This window comes from Eschrichtius robustus, chromosome 11 (assembly GCF_028021215.1).
Source record: "Eschrichtius robustus isolate mEscRob2 chromosome 11, mEscRob2.pri, whole genome shotgun sequence".
NCBI lineage: Eukaryota > Metazoa > Chordata > Mammalia > Artiodactyla > Eschrichtiidae > Eschrichtius > Eschrichtius robustus.
The window spans coordinates 102,292,007-102,317,088 of NC_090834.1; the positions used below are offsets into that span (position 1 = coordinate 102,292,007).

The 25,082-nt window shown below is 43.9% G+C and overlaps 1 protein-coding gene and 1 pseudogene across 1 annotated transcript; both read right to left on the minus strand.

The window, feature by feature from the left end:
• Positions 1 to 5,649: 5,649 nt before the first annotated feature.
• On the minus strand, positions 5,650 to 10,961 carry LOC137772274 (olfactory receptor 5AP2-like). The gene is made up of 3 exons (XM_068556130.1): positions 10,914 to 10,961; positions 10,563 to 10,633; positions 5,650 to 6,595 (listed from the first exon to the last, which is right to left on the minus strand). Exons 1-3 carry the CDS (start codon positions 10,959 to 10,961, stop codon positions 5,650 to 5,652), a joined length of 1,065 nt encoding a protein of 354 aa, XP_068412231.1.
• A 12,816-nt stretch (positions 10,962 to 23,777) lies between these two features.
• Positions 23,778 to 24,729, minus strand: LOC137772546 (olfactory receptor 5P56-like; annotated as a pseudogene).
• Between the last annotated feature and the right edge of the window lie 353 nt (positions 24,730 to 25,082).

The following is a 25,082-nucleotide window of genomic DNA, read 5'->3' on the forward strand; positions in this document are numbered from 1 at the left end:
GCCTCTCACTATCGCGGCCTCTCTTGTTGCGGAGCACAAGCTCCAGACGCGCAGGCTCAGTAGTTGTGGCTCACGGGCCCAGTTGCTCTGCGGCATGTGGGATCTTCCCAGAACAGGGCTCGAACCCGTGTGCCCTTCATTGGCAGACAGATTCTCAATCACTGTGCCACCAGGGAAGCCCTCTCCCCTTCTTTTTTAAAAACAGGATCACAAGATTGTCAAGGTGGCCATGTGCCCAGCTAATAACCATATTTCCCAGCCTCCCTTGCTTAGTCAAGTCATATGACTCCTGTGTGACTAAGTTCTGGCCAATGAGAGGCCAATGGTTGTGCTTGGCTGTTATTGAAAAGGCTACAAAAAGGGGATAGACAGCTGGTAATGTCCCCCATTCCTCCAGCTTTCTTCTTCAAACAGTAAAGTGATGGCTAGAGCTTCGTTGTCACATTAGGCTAAGGGGCAGCCTTGAATATAGAAGCCATATTAGTGCTTGACAAAATACCAAAGACTGTGTAACTTAGACAACAGATACTAATTTTTTCCAGAGTTATGGAGGCCAGAAGTCCAAGATCAAGGTGTTGGAAGGTTTGGTTTCTTCAGAGGCCTCTTTCCTTGTTTTGAAGGTGACCACCTTCTTGCTGTGTCCTCACATGGTCTTTTCTCTGTGTGTGCACATCCCAGGTATCTCTTTGTGTGTCCAAATTTCCTCTTCTTATAAAGACATCAGTCCGATTGTATTAAGGGCCCTGTCTCCAAACACAGTTATGTTCTGAGGTACCAGGGGTTAAGGTTTCAACATATCAATTTTGGGGTGGGGAGATAATTCGGCCCATAACAGAAATTATGCATGAAAGATGCTGGGACAGAAAGATGCTGGCACCTGGATCTTCATGGAGGGTCCACATCAGTCTGAACAATTTCTAGCCTTTTTTTTTTTTTTTTTAAATACATTTATTTATTTATTTTTGGCTGCATTGGCTCTCTCTAGTTACAGCTAATGGTGGCTACTCTTCATTGCGGTGCATGGGCTTCTCATTGTGGTGGCTTCTCTTGTTGTGGAGCATGGGCTCTAGGCATGCAGGCTTCAGTAGTTGTGGCACGTGGGCTCAGTAGTTGTGGCTCCTGGGCTCTAGAGCTCAGGCTCAGTAGTTGTGGTGCACGGGCTTAGTTGCTCCGCGGCATGTGGGATCTTCCCGGACCAGGGCTCGTACCCATGCCCCCTGCATTGGCAGGAGGATTCTTAACCACTGCACCACCAGGGAAGCTCTCTTTCTTTTTTTTAATTGGGGTGTAGTTGTTTTACAATGTTGTGTTAGTTTCTACTGTACAGCGAAGTGGAGTGCCCTGTGCTAAACTGCAGGTTCTTATTAGTTATCTATTTTATACATATTAGTGTATATATGTCAATCCCAACCTCCCAATTCATCCCACACCCCCTGCCCTGCTTTCCCCGCTTGGTGTCCATACGTTTGTTCTCTATATCTTTGTTTCTGCCTTGCAAACCGATTCATCTGTACCATTTTTCTAGATTCCACATGTATGTGTTAATATACGAAATTTGTTTTTCTCTTTCTAACTTCACTCTGTATGACAGTCTCTAGGTCCATCCACATATCTACAAATGACCCAGTTTCATTCCTTTGTATGGCTGAGTAATATTCCATTGTATATATGTACCACATCTTCTTTATCCATTCATCTGTCGATGGACATTTAGGTTGCTACCATGACCTGGCTATTGTAAATAGTGCTGCAATGAACATTGGGGTGCATGTGTCTTTTTGAATTATGGTTTTCTCCGGGTATATGCCCAGTAGTGGGATTGCTGGGTCATATGGTAATTCTATTTTTAGTTTTTTAAGGAACCTCCATACTGTTCTCCATAGTGGCTGTATCAAATTACGTTCCTACCAACAGTGCAAGAAGGTTCCCTTTTCTCTACACCTTCTCCAGCATTTATTGTTTGTAGATTTTCTGATGATGCCCATTCTAACTGGTGTGAGGTGATACCTCATCGTAGTTTTGATTTGCATTTCTCTAATAATTAGTGATGTTGAGTAGCTTTTCATGTGCCTTGTGGCCATCTGTATGTCTTCTTTGGAGAAAAGTCTATTTAGGTCTTCTGCCCATTTTTTGATTGTGTTGTCTGTTTTTTTGATATTGAGCTGCATGAGCTGTTTGTATATTTTGGAGATGAATCCTTTGTCTGTCGATTAATTTGCAAATATTTTCTCCCATTCTGAGGGTTATCTTTTTGTCTTGTTTTTAGTTTCCTTTGCTGTGCAAAAGCTTTTAAGTTTCATTAGGTCCCATTTGTTTATTTTTGCTTTTATTTCCCTTACTCTAGGAGGTGGGTCAAGAAAGATCTTGCTGTGATTTATGTCAAAGGGTGTTCTTCCTATGTTTTCCTCTAAGAGCTTTACAGTGTTTGGTCTTACATTTAGGTCTTGAATCCATTTTGAGTTTATTTTTGTGTATGGTGTTAGGGAGTGTTCTAATTTCATTCTTTTACATGTAGCTGTCCAGTTTTCCCAGCACCACTTATTGAAGAGACTGTCTTTTCTCCATTGTATATCCTTGCCTCCTTTGTCATAGATTAGTTGACCATATGTGCGTGGGTTCATCTCTGGGTTTTCTATCTTGTTCCGTTGATCTATATTTCTGTTTTTGTGCCAATATCATTTTGTCCTGATTACTGTAGCTTTGTAGTATAGTCTGAAGTCAGGGAGCCTGATTCCTCCAGCTCCGTTTTTTTTTTTCTCAAGATTGCTTTGGCTCTTCGGGATCTTTTTTGTCTCCATAAAAATTTTAAGATTTTTTGTTCTGGTTCTGTGAAAAATGCCACAGGTAATTTGATAGGGATTGCACTGAATCTGTAGATTGCTTTGGGTAGTATAGTCATTTTCACAATATTGATTCTTCCAATCCAAGAACATGGTGTATCTCTCCATCTGTTTTTGTCATCTTTGATTTCTTTCATCAGTGTCTTATAGTTTTCTGAGTACAGGTCTTTTACCTCCTTAGGTAGGTTTATTCCTAGGTATTTTATTCTTTTTGTTGCAGTGGTGAATGGGATTGTTTCCTTACTGTCTTTTTCTGATCTTTCGTTGTTAGTGCATAGGAATGCAAGAGATTTCTGTGCATTAATTTTGTATCCTGAAACTTTACGAAATTCATTGATTAGCTCTAGTAGTTTTCTGGTGGCATCTTTAGGATTTCCTGTGTATAGTATCATGTCACCTGCAAACAGTGACAGTTTTACTTCTTCCTTTCTAATCTGTATTCCTTTTATATCTTTTTCTTCTCTGACTGCTGTGACTAGGACTTCCAAAACTATGTTGAATAATAGTGGTGAGAGTGGACATCCTTGTCTTGTTCCTGATCTTAGAGGAAATACTTCCAATTTTTCACCACTGAGAATGATGTTTGCTGTGGGTTTGTCGTATATGGCCTTTATTATGTTGAGGTAGGTTCCCTCTATGCCCACTTTCTGGAGAGTTTTTATCAGAAATGGGTGTTGAATTTTGTCAAAAGCTTTTTCTGCATCTATTGAGAAGATCATATGGTTTTTCTCCTTCAATTTGTTAATATGGTGCACCACATTGATTGATTTGCATATATTGAAGAATCCTTGCATCCCTGTGATAAATCCCACTTGATCATGGTGTATGATCCTTTTAATGTGTTTTTGGATTCTGTTTGCTAGTATTTTGTTGAGGATTTTTGCATCTATATTCACCAGTGATATTGGTCTGTAATTTTTTTTTTTTTATTGTATCTCTGTCTGGTTTTGGTATCAAGGTGATGGTGGCCTCAGAGGATGAGTTTGGGAGTGCTCCTTCCCCTGCAATTTTTTGGAAGAGTTTGAGAAGGGTGGGTGTTAGCTGTTCTCTAAATGTTTGATAGAATTCACCTGTGAAGCTATCTGGTCCTGGACTTTTGTTTGGTGGAAGATTTTTAATCACAGTTTCAATTTCATTACTTCTGATTGGTCTGTTCATATTTCCTATTTCTTCCTGGTTCAGTCTTGGAAGGTTATACCCTTCTAAGAATGTGTCCATTTCTTCCAGGTTGTCCATTTTATTGGCATAGAGTTGCTTGTAGTGGTCTCTTATGATGCTTTGTATTTCTGTGGTGTCTGTTGTAACTTCTCCTTTTTCATTTCTAATTTTATTGATTTGAGTCCTCTCCCTCTTTTTTCTTGATGAGTCTGGCTAAAGGTTTATCAGTTTTGTTTATCTTTTCAAGGAACCAGCTTTTAGTTTTATTTATCTTTGCTATTGTTTTTCTGGTTTCTATTTCATTTACTTCTGCTCTGATCTTTACGATTTCTTTCCTTCTACTAACTTTGGGTTTTGTTTCTTCTTCTTTCTCTAGTTCCTTTAGGTGTAAGGTTAGATTGTTTACTTGAGATTTTTCTTGTTTCTTGAGGTAGGATTTTATTGCTATAAACTTCCCTCTTAGAACTGCTTTTGCTGCATCCCAGAGGTTTTGGATCATCGTGTTTTCATTGTCATTTGTCTCTAGGTATTTTTTGATTTCCTCTTTGATTTCTTCATGATCTGTGTTCATCTCTGTTTGTTTGTTCTTTGATTCTTCTAGGTCTTTGTTAAACATTTCTTGCATCTTCTCGATCTTTGCCTCCATTCTTTTTCCGAGGTCCTGGATCGTCTTCACTATCGTTATTCTGAATTCTTTTCATGGAGGTTGCCTATCTCCACTTCATTTAGTTGTTTTTCTGGGGTTTTATCTTGTTCCTTCATCTGGGACATTATCCTCTGCCTTTTCATTTTGTCTATATTTCTGTGATTGTGGTTTTCATTCTGCAAGCTACAGGATTGTAGTTCTTCTTGCTTCTGCTGTCTGCCCTCTCCATATTCTTTTTCATTATTATAAGATATTGAACATAGTTCCCTGTGCTATACAGTAGGACCTTTTAGTTTATCTGATATGGTCTCACACTTAAAAAACATTGATGGACAAAAATTTGGTTTCATGGAGAGTTTTCCCCAGGGAAGAAAAGAACCCAATGGTCTGAATAACTGTTTGTGCCAGACCCCATGTAAGCCCATTTTATCTTCATGGGAACCTTATGATAACCAGTTGAGATGGCCGTTAGTGCCCCATTTCACTTGGGAAAACTGAGGGTCAGGGGTTGTATACCTTGACTTGACATCACACAGTTGCCTAAAGAGAGAATCACTCAGAGGCAGCATGACTCAGGTGTGCCAAAGTCCATATTCTGCCCATACCGCCTTATAATTCCATGATCTAGCCCCTCCTTATGGCATATGGAATTTTGGAAAAACTGTGCCCATTGTCTGCTTGTAAGATGCACTTATCAGAAAAAGGCAATGTAATATATTGGTTGAGAACATGGTCTCTGAGACTGCCTGGATTCAAATTCTGACTATGTTTCTTATTAGCTGTGTGACCTTGAGCCAGTTACTCAGCCTCTCTGTGCCTCAGATTCCTAAGGGATAATAATAGTATTTATTTCAACCTCTTGTTGTGAAGATTAAATGGATTGATATGTAAAAGGTATTTGAAATAGTGCTGGCACATAATTCCTTCTATCCAAGTGTTAATATTATTCATGTTTTATGTTGTCTCTACCATGTTATGGCTTAGGATAGAATGTTCCCCTCTCTGTTAGGAAGGCAGCATGTCAAGGCATCTCCTCTTTGGAGCAGGCTTCACATCTTTATTCCTCAGGCTGTAGATCAGAGGGTTCAGCATGGAGATGATCACTGTGTAGAAGACAGACACGACCTTGTTCTGTTCCATGGAACTGTGAGAGCTTGGCTGGGCATACGTGAAGGTGATGGTGCCATAGAAAAGGCAGATGACTGCGAGGTGGGAGGCACAGGTGGAGAGTGCTTTGCTCTGAGCCCTGAGGGAATGCATCCTGAAGATAGTCACCAGGATGTAGGCATAGGAGACCAGGATAACGGTGACGGTAAAGAGGATAATCAAGGCAGAAGATGAGAACACAATGGCCTCAGCCTTGGCAATGTCTGCGTAGGCAATTTGGAGCACAAGGGGGACGTCATAGACATAGTGGTTAATGATATTGAGACCACAGTAGAGCGGCTTGAAGATGTACCCAGTCAGTAAAGCTGAATTGGCAACAGAAGCCATATAGGTGGTTGCCACCAGTTGGACACACAGACTTTGTGACATGATGGTGTGGTGGAGGAGAGGGTGGTAGATGGCAGCAAATCGGTCATATGCCATAATGGCCAGGAGCAGACACTCAGCAGTACCGTGGAGAGTCATGAGGGCCATCTGGACCACACAGCCTGCAAAGGAGATGGACTGGCTTGAGGTGAGGAAGCTCTCCAGCAGCCTGGGGGTGTTTAACGTGCAGGAGGAGGAGTCTATGAAGGAGAGGATACGCAGCAAGAAGTACATGGGCGTGCGGAGCTGCGGGTCTGCGTGGATCAGGGTGATCATGGCCAGGTTGCCTGTGAGGGTGACTGAGTAGATGAACAGGAAGAGTGCAAAGAGGATGCCCTTGAGCCCCGCCTGCTCTGTGAGCCCCAGCAGGAGGAACCAGGTGACGCGGGTGCAGTTCTTCACTGTGGTGCCCCTGTCACTGCAGAGACACCAAGTAAGACATGCTTGTACCCTAGAGGCAGACCCTGGGGTCAGTGTCTGAAGCTCTTTTAATTCCCCCAGAATGGGCAGTGCTAGAGGAACTGGGGAGGGGACGCTGGCCTGAATTGATCACCTACTGTGAGTCATGTGCTAACTCATTTCCTAAACAGCTATTGAAACTTCATAATACTTTCTCATTTGAATATTATGCCCATTTAACTATTCACAATAGCCAAGATATGGAAACAACCTAAATGTCCATCGACAGAGGAATGGATAAAGAAGATGTGATACATATATCCAATGGAATGTTAGCCATAAAAAAGAATGAAATAATGCCATTTGCAGCAACATGGTTGGACCTAGAGATTGTCACACTAGGTGAAGTAAATCAGACAGAGACAGATAGATAATATAGCATATCACTTACATGTGGAATCTAAAATATGACAAATGAACTTATCTACGGAACAGAAACAGACTCACAGACATAGAGAACAGACTTATGGTTGTCGAGAGGGACGGGGCAGGGGGAGGGATGGATTGGGAGTTTGGGATTAGCAGATGCAAACTATGAATAATCAACAAGGTCCTACTGTATAGCACAGGGAACTATATTCAATATCCTGTGATAAACTATAATGGAAAAGAGTATGAAAAAGAATATATATATATACGTATAACTGAATCACTTTGCTATATAGCAGAAATTAGTGCAACATTGTAAATCAACTATACTTCAATAAAATAAATTGTAAAAATGTATAGAACATAAAAAAAACCATTATGTCCATTTATATTTAGTGAGGGGATCAATTTGCCCAAGGTAAGAGAGCTAGTACATAAAGAACGTGGGATTAGAACTCAGTCCAAGTAATAATCCTATGTCTATTATACAGTTATAATAATTTTCTATTCCCCAAATTTCCAGTTCCATGGAGAACTGCATCACTAGTGAGTGCTGGAGGCCGGTATGTCGGTCCAGAAAGGGAATACGTGAAAGTGTTAATTTGTAATTTATTTGGGGGCAAAGGCTCCAACAGTACTAGTCCCCAAGGCCAGGGACACGGAAATCAGGCCTAATGTCATCATTAATATAAGGTGACTCAGTAGAGCAGTGATTTCTCCCAGTGTTGTAGGTTGAATTGTATCTCTCAGGAAGATTTGTTGAAGTCCTAACCCCTGGTACCCGTGAATGTTACCTTATTTGTAAATAGGGTCTTTGCAGAAGTAATCAAGTTGAATCATATTCGATTAGGGTGAGCCCTCAATGCAATATGACTGGTGTTCTTATAAGAAAAGAAAATGGAGATACAGGAGATACGGGAGAATGCCATGTGAAGACACAGATATAGATGCAAGGTGGCCATGTGAAGACAGAAGCAGAGATTGGAGTGATGCTGCCAGAAGCCAAGGATATCTGGGGCTTCTGGAAGCCAGAAGAGACAAGGAAACATCCACCCCTTGAAGCTTCTGAGGGAGCACATCTCTGCCAACACCTTAATTTTGAACTTGCAGCCTCCAGAACTACGAGGGAGTATATTTTTCTTGTTTTAAGCCACACAATTTGTGGTACTTTGTTACAGCAGCCCTAGGACACTAATATACCCAGCTGGGGACACTCCTGGCTATTGATACAGGCCTCCTGAGCAGTTGTCAGGAGACTGGGTTTTCTTTTTTTCTTTTTTTTGGCCGTGCCACATGGCATGTGGGATCTAATTTCCCTGACCAGGGAGCAGTGGAAGTGCAGAGTCTTAACCACTGGACCGCCAGGGAAATCCCTGAGACTGGGCTTTCAGATCTCTCTGTATTACAGAGCTAATAATACAAGAGGAGAAAATTAAACGCAATAAATTAAAACAAAGTCGTTTATTATTTACCACTAACTAAGAAAAATATTTGTATGGGAGAATAGGCAGCTACATTAAATATGAAAACTCCAGTTCGACAAAACCATGACCAAAGAACCAAAGTCTTGTGTTTTAGCTATAAATAACTGAAGGCAGTAGGACATGCCAGATTTGTGGTATTGGGGTCCAGTGCAGGGCATGGTTCTGAAGGCAGAACTGGAGGTGAGCTCTTTCACCAGAGAGCACAGGTCAGAGTGTTCACACGCCTACATCCCTAACCTCCCCAGAGGGGCCCTCATGTTTATATAAGTTTTCTCAGCTGTTGTCATGTTCCCAAGAATTTGCCTCTAAGCATCCTCGCTTTTTGGGTTTTCAGATAACCAAGGCTGCTGTTCTGAGGGGAAGCCCTTGTATGGGATACTGGCCAGGGTCTGCTGTCATTGGTTGGACGTCATTGGTTGGACATCAGTTCTGATTGGTTGAGTGTAGGTTCTGATTGTTGGAGCATCTGTTCTGCTTGGTGCCCATGGCGTTCTGGTTGTTAAACGTTTGGAATTCTATATCGTCTGGATGAGGCTGAGAACAAAGGAGGAATAAGGCAGGGCCTCTTCAGAGTATCTCAGGATAGCTAGAAATAGGTGGTGTCTGGTCAAAGCTGGTAATATGGCTTTGTGCTATCAGTACCTATTGGCAACTCAGCCTCTTGAAATATAAGAAGTATGTACAGATTTTACCTATGGAGAACACCAGTGGGGATGCTTCTTCTCTGCTCATGATGTTTCCTTTCTTAAAGAGGGGTATCCATTGTGTAATACACCTGACCCCCTCTTCTCCTGGAGGAGGGATGCCTTTTGTGATCAATGGGTTTGGGTTAAGGCACTGAATGTGTGTAGTTCTGCTTTGCTCTCTTCTTTGCTCATTGGAAGCACAGGTTCTGCTCTGCTCTATTTCTCCGTAATGTAGACCTTAAAACTAGGTCATTGTCTGTCTAATTTTTAAGAAGACAATTTACAAGGATGAGTCATGTTCTGCAGTACCAAGTTGCATCAGTGATGCAGGTGGTATTTTGCTCTCTGTCTGCCTTGCTTCTACCTCGTCTCTCTTAATTGGTTCAGAATTAGCATAGAGAGGAGAGATGTTAGTTATTGTGGTCCTTAAAGACCTCAGCACAGAGAAAACCAGAAGGAAGCTGGCAGGGGTGCTTTGCTTGGCCTGTCTCTTCAATAATTCCATGACCTGGGCTCACTCATCTCTAGCACACTGATAGAGTTAAGGGGTGAGTTGGCTGAAACAATGGGTGTGATTGAACCCTGGAGGACCTGGATTGACAGTAATAAATTCCTCGATGAGAAAGCAGGACAGCCTCCTCCAGTTCCTCTGCTAAGATGTTGATGAGGGGCTGCCATGGCAATGAGATTGCATGAATGACAATGAAGTGTCCTGACATGAAAGAAAAGAGAAGGTTTATCAAGGTCAGAAGAGGGGCGGCTCATGAAGGTGGAGGTCATCTCAAGACGAGAAAGTCCCTGAGAGTTTCTGAAGATCTCCTGTTCCCATGGATACCTTACAGAGCCAAGGATGGGTTCCACTTCTCTCTCTGACACCTCTGCTCTTTCCTTGGGTACAGGAACTTGCCACTTTTGGCTATAACTTTAATTGCTTGATATTTGTGTGAAAAGTACAGTGATCAGTAGTTTGGAGTCTCAACTAATTTCATAAACAATTTTTTTTTTTTTTAAATTTTGGCCATGCTGCATGGCTTGTGGGATCTTAGTTCCCTGACCAGGGATTGAACCCGTGCCCGCAGCAGTGAAAGCGAGGAGTCCTAACCACTGGACCACCAGGGAATTCCCAATAAATTTCTTTTGATAGAAAGAGCTTTAGTGAATGGGTGAAGAAACGAGTTTTCAGACCCCCAGGGTTAGTCCAGGTACTATTTATTCCTTGCCTTTTAAAAATAAACATTTACTGGGAATTCCCTGGTGGTTCAGTGGTTAGAACGTCATGCATCCACTGCAGGGGGCGCAGGTTGGATCCCTGGTCGGGGAATTAAGACCCCGCATGCCACGGGGCGTGGCCAAAATAAATAAGTAAATACAATAAACATTTACTAACCAGTACTGGTCACTGTTAACCATGAGGAAATACTGCTCAGCTCCTGGAGGACTGGCCTTGAGAGCAGAGTCCTATAAGTGGAGAGCTGCTGGAGGAGTTTAAGCAGGATGGTGACATGGTCAGCCTAAGGTGTTAAAATGAATTCAAGGGAAGTTAGACAGGAGGCAGGGAGCTACATTAGGCAGCTGACCACAGTGGCCTTGGCTGGGATAGTGTTATTTATTGACTCACAAATAATCAAGTCCCATTATTAGGACTGGAGACACAATGGTGACCAATGTAGATGAGATCCTTGCTCAAAGACAGAGTGAAAAGATTAGGGAAATAGCTGGGAGATGGGTTTATCAGTACTTGCTCATTAATTGGATACGTGGGCTGAAGGGCAGTCAAGGATGACATCCAGGGTCCTCGTTTGGGTAATGGGGTGAACAATGGTGTCATTCACTCTAACAGGTAACAGGTTTGAGGAGGAATGTGGTAAGTTCCATTTTTGATAGCATTTGGGAGAGTCCAATACACAGGTCCAGGAGACAGGTTGCTCTACCATTTTGAAGCTTAGCAGAAAGTTCTGCATAGGAGATGGAAGCTTGAGAGTTGACGGACATATTCAGTCATTCAGAATATGTTTATTGTGCATCTACTGTGTGCTACGCACAGAGTGGGAAGTAAGGAGCCAATGGTAAGGAGTGAACAGACGTAGTGCCCACTCTTGTGGAATTTAGAAATAATCACACAAATTATTGAAAATTGCAACTGGAGCAATAACTCCAACATGGAGGTACTTAGTGCTATAAGCCTGAAACTTTGACCAGAAGACCAAGGATGTTTTTCCCCAGGAAGAGTTTTTCATAGGAGAGAAGAGTGGGGACAGCCTATGCAAAGGCCCTGAGGTCTGAGCAAGCCTAGAGAGGAATAAGAGCTGAATAAAGGGCCAGTGCTGGTAGAGGGCAAAGAGGGAGAGTGTGCAAGCTGAGGCCAGCAGGCAGGCAGTGCTTTGTAACATTTATTGAGTGCTTTCTGTGTATCAAGCACTATTCTAAACACCATTAATTTCATTTAATCCTCTCAACAACCTTATGAGATGTACTACTGAAATCTCTATTTTACATATGAGGAAACCAAGGCACAAAGAAGTTAAGGGACTTGCCCAAAGGCTCAGCTATAAGTGGCAGAACTGGGGTTTGAATTCAGGTGGTCAGGTTTAGAGCCTACACTGTTATTATCTAGTACCCGAGACTATGTTAAGGATTTTTTTTTTTTTTCTGGGATGCCATAAAAAAATTTTAACCAGGGAGATGATATGGCCATATTTGCTTTTTTTTTTTTTTTTTTTAAATAAATTTATTTATTTATTTATGGCTGCTCTGGGTCTTCGTTGCTGCACGCGGGCTTTCTCTAGTTGCGGCGAGTGGGGGCTACTCTTCATTGCGGTACACGGACTTCTCATTGCGGTGGCTTCTCTTGTTGCGGAGCACGGGCTCTAGGCACACGGGCTTCAGTAGTTCTGGCATGCGGGCTCAGTAGTTGTGGCTCGCAGGCTCTAGAACGCAGGCTCAGTAGTTGTGAGCAACACGGGCTTAGTTGCTCCGTGGCATGTGGGATCTTCCCGGACCAGGGCTCGAACCCGTGTCCCCTGCATTGGCAGGCAGATTCTTAAGCACTGAGCCACCAGGGAAGCCCGCCATATTTGCTTTTTGATAAGATCACTCTAAATTCAGTTGTGGGGAAATGATTGGAGGAGGGCCAATAGATGGGGGAGATTTGTTGGGAGGATGTTGAAATCATCCAGGGGGGATTCATAGCTTAAACTAGAGGGGTGGAGGATAGTGGAGACAGACAGAGGTAAATGGATTCAAGTGATGTTTGGCTGTAAATATGTCAGGATTTGGTGATGGGCTGAAGATGCCAGTGTGAGGAGGAGAGTAGTGTCAGGGAGAACTCCAAGGTCTCTGGTGTACAAAGTAAAGCTCGTAGTTGAAGCTAACAGAGGATAGAATGTGAGCAGTAAAAGCCAAGAGGCCCCTGGGACTTCCCTGGCGGTCCAGTGGTAAAGAATCTGCCTTACAATGCAGGGGACGCAGGTTCCATCCCTGGTCAGGGAACTAAGATCCCACATGCCGCAGGGCAACTAAGCCGGCGCGCCACACCTACTGAGCTTGCGTGCCTCAACTAGAGAGCCCGCGCGCCGCAAACTACAGAGCCCACGCGCTCTGGAACCCTTGCGCCACAACTAGAGAGAAGCCTGCCCGCCGCAAGGGAAGATCCCCACATGCCTCAACATAGATCCCACGTGCAGCAACTAAGACATGATGCAGCCAAATATTAAAAAAAAAAAAAGGGCTTCCCTGGTGGCGCAGTGGTTGAGAATCTGCCTGCCAATGCAGGGGACACGGGTTCGAGCCCTGGTCTGGGAAGATCCCACATGCCGCGGAGCAACTGGGCCCGTGAGCCACAATTACTGAGCCTGCGCGTCTGGAGCCTGTGCTCCGCAACAAGAGAGGCCGCGATAATGAGAGGCCCGCGCACCGCGATGAAGAGTGGTCCCCACTTGCCGCAACTAGAGAAAGCCCTCGCACAGAAACGAAGACCCAACACGGCCATAAATAAATAAAAAAAAAAAAAAAGAAAGAAATACAACCAAATTAATTTTAAAAAAAAGCCAAGAGGTTCCTGGGTCCAACCCTAAGGAAATTAATTTCAACCTTACTGTGCACTGCTTCTGAGCTCCAATTTTTTCCCAGTCACCTCAGTGCAGGGGCTGATCAGATCTGAATGGTGTGAGCATGGTGCATGAGGAAGGGAGGATAAAGGAATCTAAGCCCCTACTGGTATTAGGATTCCACCTCTCAGCCCACTTACATGTGGTTGAGCAGAGACCATCCATCCATGAGCCTTGTTTTTGCAGACCTCTTGGGGTGTTCCTCTCCCCTTTTCATTAATTGCCTCTGACCGGCTTTCTCAAGGGAACTTCTCAACCAGTTGTAACAAAGCTGGGAAGACTCCCGTCTTAAGTTTCATCTAGTTTTTTTCATCATGACCGCTAGAGTTAAGAAATGTGCCAGTGGGAATTTGTGACTGGTCCTCCCAGGAGCAGTCCTAGAACAGCAGGTTGTCTCCAAGTTATGCTGGAGAGGTCTTGGGGAGGGTTGTCTGGGAACCCCTGAGGAGCAGGGATTCGCCATCAAATGCCAGGACAGATGCTCTTCATTTACAGTGTCCATCCCTGGTGGGCCTGTCTTCAGGTTACTGAGACTCAGAAGGCCGAGATGTGCACAGGGACACAAGTCCACATAATCCCCAGGTCTCACAAGAAGTGACTGAAAGTGATAATGACATCAACATATGTGCCCTCTTTGATGGTCTAGATGTGACTTCCCCAATTGTTATTTCCTTTGATCCTCAGAATGTCCCTGGGAAACAAGCATGTATATTTGCTATAAATATACAATAATGGGATTATATCATATTTGCTTTATTCACTTAACAATATTGAAAATACATCTCTCCACCTAAAAAAAAAACATAATTCTTCCCACCTACAAAATAGCTCTATTGTCTTTGTAAAAATAACACATGCTAGTTGTAAAGAATTTAAACAACACAGAAAAGAACCAAGAAGAGAGCAGAACATCATCTAAAATCCTGCCACCACAGAAAATGGACATTAGTGAGTGTTCGTGTTATAAATTTCTCAATGCAATCATGACCATGATTTCCCATAAACAGAATCAAACAGAGTTATACTACACAAGATATTCTGTCATTTACTTTCTCACTCATGCCATGGGCATTTCCCTGTATCAATCAATAAGTAATAGTCTATATAATTGTATTTAATCACTGCATGTTTTTTATTGTGTATGTGTGGCATCATTTACTTGTCCCCCTGGGTTGACAATAAGGTATTTCCAACTTTTCACTGTTATCAATAACTTTGACAGACACCCTCAGGTATGGGCCCTGGAGGGCCAAGTCCAGTGAGAACAGGGTGTGGAAAGACTGCTTTTCCCAGGCCAGGAAGGAAGACACTGGCTCACTCCTTGGGGACTCTGGCACCTTGGGTTTCCACAATCCCAGGGGAAATCACCTCATAAAGCAAGAGGCCTTGTTCAGCAAATGACTTGTTTGGGTAAAAGAAATTCAGTCCCTAGACTACACATCTGGGAGGGAGTCACGGCAGATGAGCGACTGGATTGCCCATGTTTCCTGCAGGTAAGAGGGGGTTTATTCACTTGGGAGAGACCTGCTGAATCTCGCCAGTAGAAGTGAAACAGTGCTGAGTCCTCTGACCTTTGCGCTGCACCCCAACCGGCACAAGGTGTCTGATGCATCTACCCCGCAAATGCCCCCTTCATGCCGCCAGTCCTCTACTCATGAATGCAATGTCTCCTTCATTGTGCTAGATTTCATTATGATGCTTAAGAGTCAGAGCTCCTCCCTGGAGCTCTCGGATAAGAATTCTTATCCATTCTCTTGCCTCACTTAGATTAAGCTTGGTCACATCACTAGGTGTGGCCCCATGAGTGTGAATGGAAGTGATTTGTGCCCTCTCTGAGCATAGAGGCCTTAGGAGCCAGCCTGTGGTCTCCCATATCCCCTCTCTTCCCTCTGCTATGGCACCAGCCATGTCCAGGATATAGGGGCTTCTCTTACATGAGCCTGAATCTTGGAATGAAAAGGAGTAGACTCACTACTGACTCATGATAGACGTGAACACGAGTGAGAGATATACTTTCTGCTGCTGTAAGCCAATGAGATTTGGGTATTGTCTGTTAATACAGCAGCCTCAGCTGCCTGATATCTTCTTCCAGGGAAAACTTCTTCTCTTGGCTGTGACCCCAGTTCTAGCTCATCTCTCCTAATTCAGATGGTCCATGCTTCTCGGGCCAGGATCCTTCCTGTTTCCTCTGAGAAGCCCTATCTTCACACTTGCTGAGCCAGCATCTAGCTAATTGACCTACGGCAATTTTTTAAAACTGTTTTGACTTTTAGTTAAAAACATTTTTTATTGAGATATAATTGACATCAACATTCTATGAGTTTTAGGTGTACAACATAATGATTTGATGTTTGCATATACTGAGAAATGATCACAATAAGTCTAGTTAACATCTGTCACCATATGTAGTTACATTTTTTTTCTTGTGGTGAGAATGTTTAAGATCTACTCTCTTAGCAACTTTCAAATATGCAAGACAGTATCATTAACTGTAGTCACCATGCTGTGCATTACGTCCCCATGACTCATTTATGACAATTCATTTTTTTAACGTGAGAAGGTTCTAGTTGTTAGTAGCAGGTTCTATACAACCCCATTCTTTCAAGCCTGATTGACAAGTGATATGAGCACTTCTTCAGCTGAAACTATTTCTCTATTAACTATCTCTGCTCACTTTGTGGGGTGAGATGGGAGAAACACACAGCATTATAGCCCAGGCTTAATGTCACTGGTGGGAGGAAGTGAGGTGACGTTCAGTTTCCATGGGAACAGAATAGCGTCTCATGGTAGTTTAAAAAAAAAATAAATTGAGCTTGAGCTTGGAGATCATCTATATCCACATAGTTTAACTATTGGGACTGAGAGCTGAGACTTCCTATTTGGCAACATGACTTAGCTAATTGTTCCCAGAAATTCAGGCCTAGGAAGATATGATTGTAAACCAATAAATAACTTCACTGTTTGCTTCATGAAGTTCCTGCAGGCCAATTTATCTGAACAAATAGTTTGCTTCTCTAGGCAAACCTCTCTCTTATTAAGACAATAGATCACTCACTTGGGTAAATAATTTTCTCAACAAACAGTAGTTTACTTACCAAGATTTGCTTTCAGGCCCTTCCCCCTTGTATCTGTCAATCCTAAACTATAATGTCACAGACTTTGTCCAGTCCTGATCTGCTCCTTGATGTGGCTGATCTACCTTAAACCACTTGAATCCAGACCCCCAAAATCTATAAATATTTTCCATTTATTTCCTCCTATTGAGAACTACTAAGATTCTGTATTCTCTCTTATTATAGTAAGTCTAATAAACTTAGCTTTGGTCGAGGAACAGGTTTTCTGGTGGTGTTTCAAAGAGTTATCAAATGACAATCCATTCTTTTTTTTTTTAAATTTATTTATTTATTATTTATGGCTGTGTTGGGTCTTTGTTTCTGTGCGAGGGCTTCCTTTAGTTGCGGCAAGTGGGGGGCCACGCTTCATCGCGGTGCGCGGGCCTCTCATTATCGCGGCCTCTCTCGTTGCGGAGCACAGGCTCCAGACGCGCAGGCTCAGTAGTTGTGGCTCACGGGCCCAGTTGCTCCGCGGCATATGGGATCTTCCCAGACCAGGGCTCGAACCCGTGTCCCCTGCATTGGCAGGCAGATTCTCAACCACTGCGCCACCAGGGAAGCCCGACAATCCATTCTTTACTCAGGGTGACTTGGGAGCATTTTGCTTCCTGTTTTGGCCACCTGATAATCGAGAAGAAAAACAGAGTTACATTACCTGTAAGGCAGGTTACCCCATCAGTATATGTTTTATCAATACATAGGTTCATTGGTACTGCCAAGTGGGTTCAGATTTCATGTGAATATCAGGACCGGAAGTGACCTTCCTTAGATCAATATGATCTAAATACTTCCTTTTGCACAAGGAAAAATTGAGGTCCTGGTTCAATAGACCCTTCTCTGATTTAGGGGAGAGATGCTACTTTAAGCAACGTCACTCCTTCTCCAAGCCCCCCATTTATGATTCAGTCGGTGAATCACTGCTTGTCTACTCTTGAAACCAGCCTGGACTTGCCTTGGAAGAAAAAGTGGCTTCATTATTTGTTGTGACTCACAAAGAAACTCTACACTAGCATTAAGATGGAACTCAGGAATGGGATGATGGAGAGGTAACTGGCTTAGGAAATTGGGGCTTTCTTTCGTGGCAAAAGGAGTGGGGCCAGAGCAGTGGCACCAAGGGCCCTTTCATCTCCTAATTTTTCCTGCCCCTTCTATCCCGTTTCTTTTTTCCTCTTCCAAGTGGCTCTTCAGGTGCTCTGTAGGAACTGAAAACTCCTGGTAGGAGTCAAGATTTTATGGGATTAATAGAAAAGCTGGGCCTTGGTGGGAAATAGGGAGAAGTTCTCTGGATTTTTTGGAAGCAGTAGAAAAGTAAACTTGTATAATTTTCTGCAAAAATCCAAGGGGTTTTAGACATTTGAGTAGAGCATAGGCTTTGGAATCAGCTGGACCTGGATCTGCCATTGAACTATATTTGACCCTAGATTTCTTGGACTCTCAGTTTTCTCATATGTGAAATAGGCATAACCTACTCATAGAATTGTTATGAGGGTTAAGTGAAATAGTGTGTATGTGGTGCCTCCCAGAATTCTTGGCACATAATATATGTTCAATAAATATTAGCTATTAATGATCATTATTGGGCAAATGCCTCCTTCAGGGAGCAGAGTGGTTCATAAAGTCCCGAGCCTTATAGAATAACAACAACTGGTATTCTTTTTATCTCCTGCCGTCTAAAAGCCGAAAATCCAAAGAGGAAGAGGTGAAATATATATACATACATATGCCTTAATTAATATGCCCTGATTAACTACCCAGCACTGTGCTAGGCTCAGTGGGGGATGAAATGAAATATGAGCTTTGGTTCCTGCTTCAGAGAGCCTGCAGTTTAGTTGGGGAAGCGAGATACACAGCCAGATAACAATGGTGAGCAGAGTTTGTAGGAATGTAACTCGGTGGGAATAATTCAGCACTGTCCCAGTGACAAATGTGCTTGTGTCTGTATGCTGTCCTGGGAGTGGAGAGCTCATGAAAAAAAGAGGCTGGCGAGGAAACAGGTGCTGGAACAGAGTACGCTTCACTGCAGCCTCTGAAGTGCTGTCTTTGGCCACTGTCTCTTATCAGGGGCAATAGAGATGTGGAGGAGAGGTCAAGGTCAGGTGCCAGAATAGGAGAGGATGGGTGTTTAAAAGAAGCTTAACTCCAAACAAATTTTGTACATAAGCAGGAGTCTGGAGGGATCTGAAATACCCCTTTCTGAGTCTGCCTCCTCACAAGTTAGGTTTGACTTCCAGTGGCCTTAAGGACAAGGAATCTGATATTTGTCTTGCCCCCAAGGGTACCACCTGTTGGTCTAACTTTGTGTCTGACCCTGATTTCACTCATGATGCTGCCTTTCTTATCTTGACCTGGGTTTTGAAATCTTATCCTTCTTCTCCTGGTATTTGGCTTTTGACTCATCCTTGGTTTAGAGTTACTCTGCTCTGCAAGATCTGATTACTTGTCTTGGCTCCGTCCTGCTACAGGACCGCAGGGTTTAGCCCATTGTCTTGAGACTTCGAGAGCTTGGCTGAGCATATATGAACACGATGGTGCCATTGAAGAGGGAGATGACAGTAAGATGAAAGTCACGGATGGAGGGAGCTTTGCTTTGGGCTTTCAGGGGCTGCATCCTTCTGACCATGACTAGGAAGACAGTGACAATGGAGAGGGTAAGCAGAACAATGGAAGAGGATGGCCTCAACCTTGGCAATGTCAGCACAGGTAAGTTGGAGGTTAGGCAGAGAGGCAGAGGTCACAGAAGTACTGATTAACGATGCTGGAGCCACAGAAGAGCAAAATGAAGATGACATTTTGCATGACCACATCAGTGATACCAGCAGCCAATGCCCTTTTAATGCCCAGAATGAATAATCCTAGAAGAAGTGGGGAAGCTGGTGTCGAGTGATCATCTACTATAAACCATGCTATATGCTAAGCCTTTTGCCATATAAATATTTAATCTTTACACAACTTTCTTGTTTACAAATTAAGCTAGATTGTACATGGCAAAACCAGATTCAGATACCAGTCCTGTCTGATTCCATGACTCACATAACTTCTGTTTCACCTTATGCTCTCATGAATCTACAATCTTCTGTCTCAGGATTTCTGGTTCATAGGGAAAGAGAAAGAAGGAAATTTGGGAGAGTGATTGGGTGGCTAAGGAGGTAGATTAATTACCCAATAGGTCTGGGTTGTATTTAGGAGCATGTGACTTCTCAGTGACAGCTGGGCCTGGGGAAGAGGAAATGAGGGGTGAGCATGGCAAGTGAGTTGGCTTTAACCACGGGTTGTGACGATCACACTGAGTGAAAACTCTGGCTTCCCCCAGGAGCTCCAATGTGGAGACTCAGTGCTGGGGCTGCCAGGGCAGCGACCCACATTTGGGCTGAATGTCTGAGCCCAACTCTTGTGACTGTGGAAGTCAGAAGCGGGAGAGGCATGAAGGCAACGATGTCAGATAGGAACCGCTAAGAAATTTTAAACATCCCATCCTGCCCGTAAGTTCTCAAGTCTGTCTCTGGTCTTCCTTCTTGCGTTGGTCTTCTGGGCACAGTTTGAGAGCCTGTCAGTTTTGCTCACATCACTTGTTTACTGACAACTTTGTAAATTGAGTGATTGGGTCATTTTTTATGAAGAATTGCAGTTTTGAGCTTCAAAGCGCATGTGAGTAGAACAGCAAACTGTCTGTTGGGTGCAATAGTAACACCCAAGGGAAGCCGCACTGTTCAGACCCTGAGGTCCTGAATCAGATACAGTGTTTATTGGGCATAGAGTTTTCTGGGTGATAATGACTCTGGAGGGCTGGCCTTGAAACTTCAGTCTCTCAAATTATCAAACATCATACATTATGAGCATCTTAGAGTAGAAGAATGGGGTCTGAGATTGACTGGTACCCCTCCATGGGGCAAATTCATCTTTACAGAGCTTACCCACACACTGCCTATGAGCCAGGCTTGCTTCCCATCTAACTCAGCTTCTTGGGACTGGCCAGTTTCTCTGAGGTCCCGGAGAGGGTAAGGATGAAACGGGGTCTATGACACTGGTGGGGGGTGTGGACAGCATTCAGGATCCTGTGGAGAAGGCAGGGTGGCTACACCCTAGCGGGATCCATGAATCTTCTGAAGGATATCTGCCCATCTCCCTCTCCTTGTAATACGAGTTGCCTCTGACCAGCTCCAGTTGGAGATGCCCTTAGACTGTCTTGGATTCTTTCTCCAAGGGAAGGCCCCTGTCTTATCTAATTTTGGCTCCTTCCATCCTGCCCCAAGTTGTCCCTGGAAGTGACGTCTGCAGAGACATCACACTTGGTGAGTGAAGTTATCAGCCGCTGGAGAGCTTGAGTTTTCCACTGAAGATCCCAGTGCCAGGGCCGACTCCCCACTTCATTACAATGTCCCTCCCCCAAAGACTTTTAAGGTTAGTTTAAATGAGTTTGAGACCCTTGAGAACAAGGTGAACATCCAGGAGATTCAAAGTGATTTATCCCCCTTTCCATCTGTAAACAGGAGATTTTAGGGATCATCTCTATTCTACATAGAACAGACCTGAGGCCCAGCAAGGCTGACCAATTTTTCTCAGGTGATGGAGCCAGTCATTGGTAACAGTAAACACTCATTCAACACTGACTGCTTGCTTGGACTGTGGCCCCTTGTAGCCCAGTGCTTTGGCTGCCTCTCTGGGACCACAGACTGGTCTTCCTTTTAGCATCTGTGGCTTGATCTGCCCCTACCTTTGGCTTCACTTCCACCCAATGGAAAGTTCTAGATCTTCAGGTACTGGCTGGGCTCTGGGTGCTCTAAAGATGTGTGAATAAAAATTTAATTCAAATGCTCTTGAGAGAGGTAACACTTTGACTTAATTTCCAACCAACATTCCAGTGACTCCTACTGGGTTCTATGCCAGATGGTTTTGGGTGAAGGGAGAGGGGAGGAGAGGGCTGCGCTCCATTTGGAGAGGGCAGTATGTGGGGGGCTGAAGGAATTGGATGCCTTGTCTCTCTGGGGAAACTTTGCCATGTCACCAGCTGCTCCTGCACTCACACCGCTGCCTTGTCTTCCCTCCATTCCTCTTAGGCTACTCACCTATCAATTTCTGGGGAACCTGTTCACTTCTTAGTCTGTGACTAGGTTGCCTAGGGCTGTTGGCAACATGTGCTCAGGAATTGGTGAAGTTAAGAAGCAGAGTCTGAGTTTACCAGGGCAGTGAAGGAGGGGCTGGCACCTCCCCTTCTCTGTTTCCTGGTCCTCTGCGTCTCCTTGGCCCTAAGGGAAATTATTATTTAAAGAAAACTTTCTCATTAAGCAAATGGCTTATTTTCATGAAAAGACTGCAGTTCCTAACTTCCTGAGTCTGAGATGGAGTGTTGCGGAGGTGGTAGGGGACCAGCTGGAGGCTGCTCTAGCCTTAGTATGTGTGATGGTTAATTTTATGTGTCAACTTGGCTGGACAAAAGGATGCACAGATAGCTGTAAAACATTTCTCCGTGTGTCTGTGAGGGGTTTCCAGAAGAGATTAGCATTTGAATTGGTAGACTGAATAAAGAAGATGACCCTCACCAATGTGCGTGGGCATCACCCAGTCGGTTGAGGGCCTGAATAAAACAAGAAGGCCAAGGAGGGGTGACTTTGCTGTTTTTATTTGAACTGGGACCTCCATCTTCTCCTGCTCTCAGATATTGCTGTTCTTGGTTCTGGGGCCTTCAGAATCTCACCACAACTTACATCAGTAGCCCCCTGGTTTTTAGGCTTTTGTTCAGACTGAATTACAGCACTGTCTTTCCTAGTTCTCCAGCTTGCAGATGGCAGATTGTGGATCTCAGCCTCCATAACTGCATGAGCCAATTCCTATAATAAATCTCCTCTTATATCTATCTATCCATATATATCCTGTTGGTTCTGCTTGTCTGGAGAAGCCTAGTACAGTATGTTAAGAAAAATGACCTCAAACCTGTACATAAAGCCGGGAGGTGATTCCAATATCATCACTAAGCATTGATCAACAGGTTCACCCATGGATTAATTAGTTTTCTAGGAAAAAGTTTCACTTTGACATCTGTGAAGTTACAGGTGAATGATTTATCTGACAGAGATGCAACTGCTTCTTTGTCTTCTTCACAGGCCTCAAGCCCAGCTGTATTGCCCTTAACCCAACCTGCCTATACTCCCCTTTTTTCTTCCCCATCAGGATCTAAGATGGTCAGGTTTTGTTTTTCCCTCTTCCTCATTTATATCATCCACATTCTTAATCCCATGCTTTTTCTCCCTCCCTGGCTGATTCATAAACTGAAGTAATTCAGTGGATTAAGGAACTCAGAGTTAGAGGTAACCAGGCAAAGCATAAAACACATTTACAGCCCATCTCCTGTTACCTAGGATTCCCAGGTTGTCAGGGATGTGGGGACACTACCACACATGGAACAGCATTCAAGCCAATTTTATTTGAATCCCCAAAAGATACTGAACTTCAGTTGACATCTGGGTTTCACAATAAATTCCACCTCCTTTTCCCCACTCTTAAATTAGTAAGACTGATTTCTGTTACAGTACAAGTAGGGTTTTGTCTAAAAACATAAAGGTAATTTGATTTTGATTGAAGAAAGTTGTATGGTCTTTCAGCCTTTAATTTTGTTTAATTGGCCATTAACATAGAAATAATAGTTCATTACTGCTTTAGAGCACATTTTGGGCCCCGGCTAATTGGAGCCTCCATTCTCTCCCACAAAGTCGAGTGACTACTATCTCCTTCCTATACTCAAACACCACATGGATTATTTCTCCAATATCATGTATTCAGAAGGGCAACATTCCCTGTAGAGCCTTGTAGGGGAGGCTTCTCCTGTTGAAATATGTCATTTTCACTGTTTGGCATTCAGTGATCCTTTCTATATTTGGGAACTCTCAAGACAGGAAGAATATAGAATCTAGCTCCCACTTCTGAAGTGAAAGGAGGTCCTATTTCCACCTCTCAGGGCTTTGTACAACAGAAATGTGGATGTAGGAGCTCAGTGGATGTAAGATATCCATGCTGGATGTAGTTAATATATCAAGAGATGTAGAATAGCTACGTTGCCAGACAGGTGAATGCTCCTGCTTAGGACTTGAGCTTCAGGGAATGATGGGAAGGTCAAGGATCAGTTAGAGATGATACACAGTTGGATGCTATAGAGGGAGGTGTGGTGGCTAGTGCAGGTGACTGTGTCCAGCCGCTGAGTTGTGTTGAAAGCTTGGGGCAGCAGTGCTAGCTGCAGCCATGGAGGATGCCCAAAGGTGATGCTTCCTGTGGTGCCATCCTGCACAGACTACTCTTGTGGCAGGCTCTTAGCTGTGCCTTGCCTCTCTTGGTTCTTGCCCTGGCTGGGTTCTCTAGGCTTCTCTTCTATCTTATGGGCTACCAGATACTTTTCTAACAAATTACTTTTCTGCTTAGGTTAAGAACCCTAACTTGTGCAGAGGCTTTGACATCTTTATTCTTTAGGCTGTAGACCAGTGGGTTCAGAATGGGGATCACAATGGTATAGAACACAGAGAGGATCTTGTTACAGGCTGAGGCAGTTTCAGGGTTGGGTTGGACACATACAAGGAACACAGACCCATAGTAAAGGGAGAGGGCAGTGAGGTGGGAGGCACAGGTGGAGAAGGCCTTGCGCTGGGCCTCCAAGGACCTCATCCGACAGATTGTGACCAGGATGTAGGCATACGAGACCAAGATGACTGAGATTGTGGGGACAGTGACCAAGGCAGAAAAGACGAGCAAGATGACATTGGCCATGGTTGTCTCTGAGGCAGGCCAGTTGGAGCATGGGGGGGATGTCACAGAAGTAGTGATCAATGATGTTGGGACCACAGTAGGGCAAGATGAAGGCATTCCCTGTCTGAACAGCTGAAATGAACACCCCAGCAGCATAGGTGACCACCACCAGCCGGACACACATACGCTTGGACATGATAGTGTGGTAGACGAGAGGGTGGCAGATGGCCACGAATTGGTCATAGGCCATCATGGCCAGAAGCAGACACTCCCCTGTGCCATGGAGGATCATGAGGGCCATCTGGACCACACAGCCCACGAAGGAGATGGACTGGTCAGTGGTGAGGAAGTTGATCAGCAGCCTGGGAGTGAACACGGAGGCGCTGCAGATGTCAAGGAAGGAAAGCACACTCAGGAGGAAGTACATGGGGGTGTGGAGGGTGGCGCTGGTGTGGATCACATCTATCGGGCCCAGGTTGCCCACGAGTCACAGAGTAGATCAGCAGGAAGATGGCAGAGAGGAGTTGAGTTGTTTTTGGTCTGCCCTGTTTGTGAGGCCCAGCAGGATGAATCCCTTCACTGTGGTGTGATTCTGACCCCAGGCCATTGAACTGGTGTGTTTCTCGCATGACAATGAAGAAGAGGAGGAGAAACAAGAATGGAGAAACAATACACTCTCATCAAAGAGGTAGCCTTTAACATCTACTACAAATGAAAAGTCACATCTATCTCTGAGTGGCAGATTGCTCTCCAAATCCCACAGCAATCCCATGATGTCATAATCATGCTTGTGTGCTAAGTGTTCCCTGTCTCTCTTAGGATAATGTCTAAATTCTTTAACCTGCCAGATGTTCTCTTTGAAACACCTCCATGCTACCCTGCTCTCAGTTTACCCTCTAGCAATTCTGAAAAACTTACTTCTACAAATATACAATGTTATTGCAAATGTCTATGTCTTCA

Excerpts from the sequence above, each read along its gene's own strand:
- LOC137772274 (XM_068556130.1), bottom strand. The coding sequence starts at position 10,961 with ATGTCATCCTTGACTGCCCTTCAGCCCACGTATCCAATTAATGAGCAA. Across the intron at positions 10,634-10,913 it reads CGTATCCAATTAATGAGCAA|GACTCTGCTCTCAAGGCCAG; the intron begins GTACTGATAAAC and ends CTCCACTTATAG. Across the intron at positions 6,596-10,562 it reads GTTAACAGTGACCAGTACTG|TGACAGGGGCACCACAGTGA; the intron begins GTTAGTAAATGT and ends GTGTCTCTGCAG.